The sequence below is a fragment of the Apteryx rowi genome, unplaced genomic scaffold (assembly GCF_003343035.1).
Source record: "Apteryx rowi isolate R43461 unplaced genomic scaffold, aptRow1 scaffold_331, whole genome shotgun sequence".
Taxonomy (NCBI): Eukaryota; Metazoa; Chordata; class Aves; order Apterygiformes; family Apterygidae; genus Apteryx; species Apteryx rowi.
In genome coordinates this window covers 55,358-65,433 of record NW_020449764.1, presented here as the reverse complement: position 1 = coordinate 65,433, position 10,076 = coordinate 55,358, and the positions used below count along the sequence as shown (strand labels likewise).

Genomic DNA, 10,076 nt, shown 5'->3' with positions numbered 1-10,076 from the left:
GGCAAAGCACGGCCACTCTGGGAGGCTGCAAGGAAGCCCTGATCCTGCAGCTGGTGAGGTGGCCAGCATGGCTGCATTGGTGTTAGCCATCACGGGCTGGCACGGGCCAGGAGAGCCCTGGATGATGCCTGCTGCGCCATCAGGTCGCTTTGCAACCCATGTCTCCGTCCCTTGAAGCTCTCTGTTGAGATGTGCGTGATGTGGCAGGACTCGACCCCTCCTTTGCAGAGGGGASACTCTTGGCCAAGTTGAGCATCGCTTGACACCGCGCTGCTCCATGAGCAAATACCTTGGGCTCAGCCTGCTTTAAACTAGAGCCTTGGACCCATTTCTGCTTTTCTTCCTCTGGGTCAGACCYTGACTCCTCTATTCAGGCAAAAAACTCACACTGAGAATTTTGCTTGAGTCGAGCCTGGGAATTTGGCCCCGAAGGTTTAAATAATTCTTTTTACATGGTACATGCAGAGAACAAAAAAAAAAACAACCAAGCCCAAAAGGAGCAAACTAGAAACAGCAATATAAGAAGAACAATTTYCTTTACCACTAATTTTCTCTCTGTTAATTAGCAAGAATGTGGGGTCACTGATTATAATGCTCTTAATGTCTCTCCAAACCCACACGTCCCAGCTGGGGCCAGCAAGTGACCACAYAGCTCTGAGCCTCCCCAGGTCCCTCGCAGCCTCGTAGTCATGGGGGGTAGGAGGAAATCTTGTCTCTAACGCTTACACGGGAAGCACAGCCTTGTACCCTAAGCTGGGCTCCAGGAGCTGCCCTGCTCTTACTTCTCCTGTGGGTAAACTGAGGATGCCAAGATGACATTTTTTTCCAAGGCCTGGCCTAAATCTGCTCCCCTTGAAACTCATCATTGACTGAGGGGGAGGMGAACGGAGCCAGTCCTGAGTGCTCCCAAAATCACTGGGGCTGGCAACAAGGCATCGGACTTCAGTGCTAAAATAAGGAGCTGGGATGCAGAGAGCACACCAAGTCCAACCCAGGGAGCTTCTCCCCCAATGCCTTCCCCGAACCCAGGGACYGGCTGGAGATCTCCGTTCCCCTCAGGGCGATGCTGCCATCTTCAGCACCCTCCCCAGCAAGGGGCTAGTTGGGGGGATGGGTCAGAAAACACCCGTTATTCAAGAGAAGTTGAAGCTTTTCCGTTTTATTGCTCTTTTCCTTCTTAAAAATTCCTGAAATAATTTTTTTCAGGCTCTCAACCACCAAAAAGAAAAGGACATTTTGGACTGCTGCTTTTCGTTAAAGCATTTAGGGACTTTCTGCGAGTGCGTGTGTGTGTTTGGGGTTTTTGGTGAAAGCCTTGGGTCTTTGCCAAATACGGGAAATGTCAACAGAATATATATTTTCCTCTCCGCGGATTTGTTGAAAAATGCCTTCTCCATCAGTAAAATTTCACCGTGATTTTTTTTTCCCCCCCCTTCTTCTGTTCACCTGCTTGCAGGGCTTTGCCAGGGGACTACGGTGGTTTCTTGCAAGCCGCCCTCGGCTAACCAGAGCGCATCCCCCATGGCCGCAAACTGAGACGCGAGCTGGGTCTAACACATGGCTTCGCTGAAAGCACTTTCTGATGAATATAAATCCGAGGAGGGGCGACGATTAAATCGCTCGTCTATTTTCAGCAGGGAAGGTAGGTGCAGGGGGAGGGCTTGGCTCCCCCTTCCGCCGAGGATTCCTCCTTGCCAATTAGAGCGAGCGCCGCAGATTCCCCGTCACTCAATCCCCACAACCTGGGCAACAAAGCAATTTTCTGTCATCAGCAATGCAAAGTGCTCGCGAACGAGCGCTGAATGTGCAGTCAGCTGCGAGCTTGAGCCCTTCCTGCCGGCTTTTTACACGCTCGGCAAATCCTTCCCCAAGCCTGCAAGCCCTGGCACGTCCCGCGCACCGAACGCGAAGGATGCAGGGTCGTCCTCGCTCTCGCCTTCCCGCCTGTCCCCCCAAAAAGCAGCTTCTGTGCTCGGGAGAGAGGCCCGGGATGGGCTGCGAGGTCCCAGGCGCCCCAAATGGGAGATGCCGATGCTGGATTTCCCGTGGATGCAGAAAGCAGCGTCTCAGCTGGGCCAGCGCTGGCGATGGATTTGCTCCAGCCGGAGCCCCCGCAGCGTGTCCCCAGGGACAGGGCCGTCGTTCCACCGCTCGGGCCGGCGGAGTCCCTAGCCCTGAGTGGGCTCAGACGTCGCCCTTTCCCCAGGGTTTTATACTGCCTCCGAACAGCCGGGCAGGGTCAGGTTTCACAGGAAACTCTGCCATTTCTACCTGATGCTTTTCAAAAATGGAAGGAAAATACTCTGCGGGATGAGGCGATATTCCCACCGCAATTTGACCCGTCAAATTATTTTGCTTTGAGAAAACTGACGGATTTTGTTCCACTTGCTGAAATTTTAATCTTTTAAACAGGCGGGTTGCTTGTTAAAAGAGTAACTTGGTTTCAGAGTGAAAATCAAATCCTTTTGGCAAAAATGCCAAAAAAGGCTCTTCATCCTGGAAGACCAGCTCTTCTTCCTGACCGTACCAGTTCCCTTCTCAGGTGTTGCCTCACCTGTATCCTCGGAGCATCCCAGCCCCTCTGGGATCATCCCAGCGCCGGCACATTGGCCCGTCCTGGCCCAGCAGCCAGACCCCAGCGGGAGATACCGGAGGTGCTCTACGGGACATTGCGTCACCTTTGAGCCACCTTGGTCTGCACTTTTGGGCACTTTGCAGCCACCACCTGTAGGAATCAAGCTCGGTGCTGCCAGAGGAGGCCTTAGCCACAGCTTTCAACTTGCCGGCRAAGATATTWAAAAAAAAAAAAAAAAAGGCAAAATAAAAAAAAGGATAACAAAAAACAAGTAACAAAAAACAAGAATATCTGTGGTTTTAAATTCCATCCTTGGCTAAACCTCTTTCCAGAGAAACATGTCAACATGTGCTGCAGCCAGCGGGCTGGAGCGGGATCCTTGCAGGGAAGCACGTGGGCTTTAATTGCTTCCACCAAACGGGCACAGAACTGGGAGCGGAGCCGGCCCCGACCCACGGGTATTGGGGAAGGCACGGGGCATTTCCAAAAAGGGCAGCGGGGCTCAGGGTGACTCCCGCCCCGGTTACCTGGGCAGCACGCCGTGCACCTCGCACCGCTAAAAACACCGCGGCAAAACCCTCCTCCCCGTGCCGGTTTGCAGAGCCAGCCGCCCCGTATCCCCTGCTGTCACGGTGGTGCAATAAGTGCTGCCCATTTCAGTCCTAAATCCAAAGCTTACAAAGTTGATGCTTTAGAGACATGTGCCTGCAAGAGATTATTTTAAAATAAATTAATCAGGCTTTATTGGATCAAATTCTCTGCTGAGAGACCAACACTTGATTATCTTTCTGTTTAAATGCTGCATCTAGCCATTAATAACTGCCTTGTTATGTTGTTAAAGTTACAAACCCTTAATGCGTCTCACTAAAGGGGAAATAACAGCCTCTCAACGAAGAGCCAGTGATAGGAAAAGGAAAGACCATTTATGCAAGGAAGAGGCCTCTGGAAATATTGCAAAAAACATGGGCCAGATCCTAATTGTGCTTGTTCTAATGCTCACCCGCGGGGCAAAATCGGCCTCTCTGAACAGTTATCTGCAAAAAAGAAAAAAAAAAATCCAAATCGATATTTCTCACTATTTAAATAATACACAACAAATTCGACACAATACCAACAGCGTAGTACGTTCAAGTTATCCTTTTTATCTGCCGTACTCAGAAAGGGGCATTTTGCACTGCTGCCGCAAGAGCAGTTGAGGCAGGAAAGGGAAAAGAGCTGAACACATGGAGTTAGAAAAAGAGAAGGGAAATTTTGGCCTGGAGGATCCAACACCTGAAAACAGTGAAAGGTTGCGTTAAACTTTGCAATACCGGACAAGCTGCCACGCAAATGGCTTTGGCGCTCGGCACAGGAAGGGCGAGGAGCCCCGCTCCCGCAGACGCAGCAAGCGGGACTATATGTTACGCAGCGCGAAGCTCTTGTAGTGTTTTTCATGCCGTTTTTCCTTAGGAGCGTGGCCTGAACAAACCTTTAACTCTTCAGTTTGGGGGATAAAGAGAAAAGAAAAAAATGCAATGAAAAGAAAGCAAATCTAACTAGTCTTTTAATAGCCGTTGTGTGCAACTCAAAGGTTTTTCCGGGTTTTCCGTCCGCGGGTGAGACGTGGCACGCAGGCGTTGTCCAAACCGCCCTCCCCAAGTGGCTAGTGCAGGGTTTTAGCTGTTATTTTTAAGGAAAAGCAAAGGGTTTCACCCTGTGTCGGGTCGCCCTTCCCAGCAGGGCACAATTCAGGCCGTTTCCACACCGTGTGCGGAGCTGAGGATGTGAAGAGAAGGGGAGAAAACTGCAAACGAGGCCAAAGCACATGCGGGCACCTACGTGTGTTTAATGCACGCAGACTCTCCCCTTCACAGACGCGCTGTACGCTGACTTTGAGACTTTCTAGCTGTCCGCGTTAAGGGTGACGTGAAGTAAATGAGGGTTAAAAAGCCTCTTTAACTGGTGCTCTTGTCAAATTAGCAGGGCAAGGCGCTGAGGCTGGGGCTAATGAATGGAATAATTGATTAAATATGTCACATTTCGGCCTCGCGGGTTCACACCTTCCCCAAAGGTTTCCAGATGGGGCSTAATTACCCAGTAAACGGGCTTCACACGGCAGGGCACAAGGGGAATAGCAGTGACACGGGGAATTTAGACAGCAGAAAATTGCTCCCACAATCAATCCCAGGCACTTAATAAACTCGCCAAAGAAGAGCAGGGGAAGGGAGGGACCCCGTCCACCGCGGCGGCGGTTTCGGCCTCTGCCGGTGCCCGGCCGGAAGAGCTCCCACGACGCCCTGGCGCAACGTTGGGGCAAATTTTCAGCTTTTGCACATTTCTGGGGTAGCGAAGCCAGGACCGGCTTTGCTTCCCTCCAAACATGATGCCACCAAGGGGAACTTCTCCCCGTAGTTTGCTCCCTGATTCTTCGGTTTCAGTAGGGGCCAAGGGCTGAAGTGGTGCCAATCGGTGGGATGACATTCCCCCCATCAGCGGGAGAGCTGGTCCTTTTATTCCTTTCATTTCCAGCCGACAGTCCATGTGGAAATCAAACCCAGACCGAATCTAGGTCCCAGAAAATATTTTCAGTTCCAAAACAATCAAAATATTTGCTTTATTGTATTAAGAGAGGATAAAAGCGGGGGAGGGAAAGATTACTTGTTTTAAGAATTTTTAACATATATATAATTTCACGTCAGCACAAAGCAGCGACAAAGCAGGGCACAAATCCCGGTCGAGGGATGCCCGGTTCCCTCGTGTCACCCGGGACAACGTGGTGGCCCTTGGGCGTTTCTGTTCACACTAAGCACGGTCGTGCCGTTGGGGAAACTGCTGATTTACACCACCTGGCCAGGACCTTTGACGGTGCCAGGCTGATTTGCACCTGGGGCAACTGCTCTGGGTGCTGGAAAGCAAGAAACCCCAAAGCCCCGTGGAAGGGAGCTGGGCTGGAGCCCGGCTTTGAGGTTGGAGCTGTTTTATCTCCTTTTCCCAGTGAGAAAGTGGGGGGCTTTGGAAAAAGCTGTTGATGTTTTCAGGAGTCCTGCGATGTCTGTGGAGGCTTTTTTTCGTGATTTGTTCCAATCAAAAATAGCAACAGGGGGTTTCTTATTGTTTCCTGAGGACTGCAAAATTTGGGATGAGTCATTTATGAGCATGTTTTTGCAGAAAAGCTTCCTCAAATCCAACCGGAAGATTTTGGAGTTCTGCAAAGGTAAAAGGAAAATAATGCTGAACGTGAACTTTCTCTTCCCTTGTGTCGCTCTGAAACCTCCCCATCAAAAGCAGGCTGGAGGCGTCGGCGGGTTTCCGACCCCCTCCCAGAGGATGCTCCCGAAATGCCTCTCATCCCCCCCTTTCCTCCCCCAGGATGGCTTTTACAGCTGCTCCGCTTCCACTCGGCTTTTGCAAACCAACCAAAGCAAAAAAAGCCAGAGCGGCAGCGGGTTTCCCAGCGGAGCCCCGCTCGCGCCGGCACCCCGGCTCCCTTGCTCRTTCCCGGGCTGCGCGCGGGGCTGGAGATAGCGCGATGGTTCGTTAATGTGGCAGCGGCGGAGTGTGGGAGGGCAGACGCCAGGCTGTCTGCTCCGACTTTGTTCGTCTTGTTATTAACTTCTCCTTGGGCTTCCATTAACCCAGAATTCCTGTACTTGGCTTCAGGCTTTCCCCTCGCCGCTCTATCTCCAACGTGTAATTACAGCTGTTGGGATCTCCCTTTATCTCGGGCGATCTCGGAGGTTTGTTACCTGGCACATGCTTTCCTGCCCCCCCCCCGCGCACCCTTCTCCCTTCCCTGCACCCCTTTAATCCTTCCCGCTTTCATCAGCCGGTGGCAGGCAGGTAAAGACCGGGGGCCTCCGCTCCGCGCCGGCGGCGAAGCCCGGCTCTTCCCGTGGTCCCGGCCGTGGCGAAAGCAAAGCCCCGTCGCCTGGCACGGTCGGCCGGGCTGGGAACTCGCGGGCGGGCACCAGGGCCAGCCGGGCGACGTGACGGCGCAGCTCCCGGCCCGGCAGCGCCCCGCCGAGCTGCCTGCCTCTGCGTGGGTCTCAGCGTGTGTCAGCACCTTCCAGCCCCGACACCGAGACTTTTAATTGGCTCCGAGCATGGCCTTGATTTATTTTTTTAATTTAATGCTCGTTGACTTGATGTATTTATCTTGGCAGCGGGTTCCCTTCAAACCCCAAACCCTGCTAAAACAGCATGTTCTGTACCTTTCAGACCGCGCGGAGACAAACACCGGGGATCGGATCTAACCCTGCGGATCTGAGCCCTGCGTTTGTCTCTGGGCAGGTACCTGGATGGCACCAGCTTCTTCCCTGCAGCTCCCGGAGCTGCTGGGAACCAGACCCCTGGGTGCGAGTTGGCCGGGAGGTGGATTTTTGCAGCCTGAAGCTTGCGTGCCTGCTTTTGCCCCGTCTCCCAAGGGAACGCGGAGCAGGCAGCGCTGTCTGTGCGTGCCGCGTGTCTGCCCCGCCGCCCCACGACACTGCCCGGCTGTGCCCAGGCGGGCAGGCGGACCGTGGCCTCGAAGATGGGATGTCCGCTCAGCAAAGGGCGGTGTGAACCCAGGGAGATGGGACAGGACAGGGGATGGGGACACACAGGTCAGCGCCCTCAGGTCCTCAACCCAAAAGCCCATCTGTACAAGGCTGGTGGAGGCTGATGGCTGTTGGGGAGGAGGAAGAGATGGGCTGCACATCGTGTCGCCTGAGCCTTGGTCCTCTCCCTGCTCCCCTCCGTGCTGGCCTCCAGGTTGTCCTGCACCATGAGATGAACATGGAGATGCCCCTGAACGGGGCGTACTGTCGATCTCCTGCCACCAGGCATGGTGGGGTAGGATAACCCCCAAAGGAAACGGAGTTGTGACAGCTTATCTCAGGTGGGGATTTGGTCCTCAGGGTCCTTCTCCTTCCACCAACAGGAAAACAGTGCCCTAAAACGTCCACGGCATGCTGTCCTTTCCCAAGCACCCCAGCCATGGGAAACCCTGGCTGCTTGGGATGTGCGCAAGCACAGCCCAGCCTGGCCGGGCTCTGGCGTTTGAGACGTGTGGGATGCTGGGCCGCAGTGTCAGGGGAAGCAACGTCCCCAAACTCCCTGCTCCCAAGTGAGGTGACCCTCTGGGCTGGCCCAGAGCCCCGGTCTGTCTGGAGCAACACCCGTCCCTCTGTCTGCACGTGGTCCTTCTCCACCTGGTGCATGGCATCTCCTGCTTCCGAAGGTCCTAAAACGGCTCTTATGAAATAGCAGCCGTGTTTAACAGATGGGGAAGCGGGTCCAGGTCCCCCCAGCCCTGGTCCCTCTGGAGCCCGGGCAGGGAGCGTGTGCTCAGGGAGCAGAGCTGCTGGTAGCTCACCCCGGCAAGCCAGCACGCGTCCCCGGAGCCAGGGAGAGCTGAGTCACCCGAGCAGGGAAAGTGAGGAGCCGGGATAAAAGCAGATCAGCGGAGGTTTCTTTGATACTCGGAGTGGCTAAGCTTTGCCTTCGGTGGTGGCCAAGCCAAGCTCCCTGGAGTTGACTCGGGCCGGTCCAGGCAGGGTTGGTGAACATTTGGATTCCTCCATGTGTCTTTTTCTTTTGCTGTTTTGCCCCTGTTTCTGTCTGGGTGGAGTCGGAGGATTTTCCACGTTTGCCCCCTGGAACTGGGCAGAGCAGACACACCAGGACAGCCTCTCCCCAAGTGCCAAATCCAGGGCTCACGTAGGATTTGGAGTCCAGGTCTCCTCCCTGGGTGGATGTGGCTCCCAAGGGCAGTCCCAGGGATACCGGCACCTGCTTCAGCTCCGCACGTGGAGACGGAGGGGAGCCAAGAGCCAGCGCCTGGGCACTCAGTGTCCCATGCCAAGGGGCTGCTCGGTGGGTCTGGCGGTGCTGGAAATGGTCATTACTGGGGCTGCGAGCAGAGGTTTAAGGTTGGAATGGGCAAAGATCTCAGCTACAGAGGGGTCAAGACATCCGTTAGAGAAAGGGTTGTGTTTTATTTGGAGTTTTGGGGTAGGAAACGAGTCCCAGTGGGTCTTGGGGTTAGCAAGTAGCTGGGCTATTTATATCAGAGCTCCCGGCCCATGCTCCGAGTGACTCAGACTCGGTGCGATGGCGACATGGAAACATGTTTTGAAGATGGTCTAATGGGAGGGTGGGGACGGGGGACCCTCCCTGCCAGCATCCCCAGCAGCATGTCACCCTGCTCCCGCAGGGCTGCTCCTCCCGGGCAAACCCTACGCAAGGTGCCGGCTGAGACCCGGCGGGCTCGTGACCCGCGCTCCAGCACGGAGAGGGCTGCCCAGCTCCCCAGCGGCTCCGGCTCCTGCCACGTCACCACCGGTGTCCCCAGCCCCAAGCACAGCAGTGCAGCTGGGAAGACCCAGACCCCCCTCCAGGGCTTGGCAGGAGACCCGGGACATCGGGAGGGGGGATCGTCCCCGCCGCACTGCCGGGAGCGGAGGGTCTGCCCGGGGGCTCCGGCTGGGTGTCCCGGGAGGTGATGCCGGCGTTCCCCAGCCCCGGCTGGGTTTTACCCCCGGTTTTGTCCCGGCTGGCAGCCGGTGTGGAGGCCGCGGGGCTCCTGCCGGTGCCGCGCACCCCGCCGGGGTCAGGGCTCCCCGGGGCGGCGGGGAGGGAGCGGCCGGGCAGGTCGGCGCCTGCCGCCGGCAGCGGGGCCCCGCGGGGACGGGGCGCTGCAGACGCCGGGGCGCGGGGGCCTCCCCTCTGCCGGGACGGGCTCCGCCGGGCGGCTCCGGGGCTCCCGGCCCCGGCACCCGGGGTGCCTCCCACCGGGAGCACCCAGGCCCAGGGGACACAGGGCCTCGCACCCCGCACCGGAGAGCTGGCGTCTGCCTGTCTGTGCCTTGGGTGTCCGTCCCGCCATCTGGGCATCCATCCCTCCATGTGTCCGTCCCTCCGTCTGGGCATCCATCCTTCTGCATGGGTCTGTCCGTCCATGTATCCGTCCCTCCACCTGCGTGTCCATCCCTCCATGTCCATCCTTCCCTCTGTCCCCAGCTGTGTCCCTCACTGTTCCCACACCCGTGAGCTGAGAGCGGGCAGCCTCAGCCCGTCCTTCCCCGGGGTTTGTCCCAGGTGGGCCCGGGGCGGCCCCAAGCCCACAGCCCCCCCCAGGCTCCAGGGGACCCTTTTCCCTCTGCGGGGGGGGGAGGCACCGCTCCCGGCCTGGCCACCTGGGCCCCGGGAAGGGCTACGGACCAGAGGGGCAACTCATTCCTGCCCGCACTGGTGGGGGCCGGACCCCCGGGACCAGCAGGACCCACGCACCAGGGCTCACCCCACAGCAGCACCCATCTGCCCCCCCACGGCCCCACGGGGGGGGGGGGCAGCATGTCTTTAACCCTTTCCTGCCCTCGTGACGTGCGGCAGGTCCCTGGGAAAGGGTTTACCCCCCCGTCCCGCGTGGGAAGCACAGATTTCCCCGCACTGGCAGGGTGGGAAAAGGCCCCCCGCACCCCCGGGGGTGCTTGGCCAGGACACGGGGGGGGCAAGCCCTGTCCCCCCCCCCACCCCGCTT

General features: G+C 56.8%; 1 protein-coding gene across 1 annotated transcript in view; it reads left to right on the top strand.

The window, feature by feature from the left end:
• Positions 1-5,710: 5,710 nt before the first annotated feature.
• The window catches only part of DLX4 (distal-less homeobox 4), a 7,754-nt gene continuing 3,388 nt past the window's right edge, over positions 5,711-10,076 (top strand). Inside the window, exon 1 of the mRNA XM_026071833.1 lies at positions 5,711-5,768. Coding sequence (XP_025927618.1) covers positions 5,711-5,768 — 58 coding nt within the window. The remainder of the gene's footprint in view (positions 5,769-10,076) is intronic.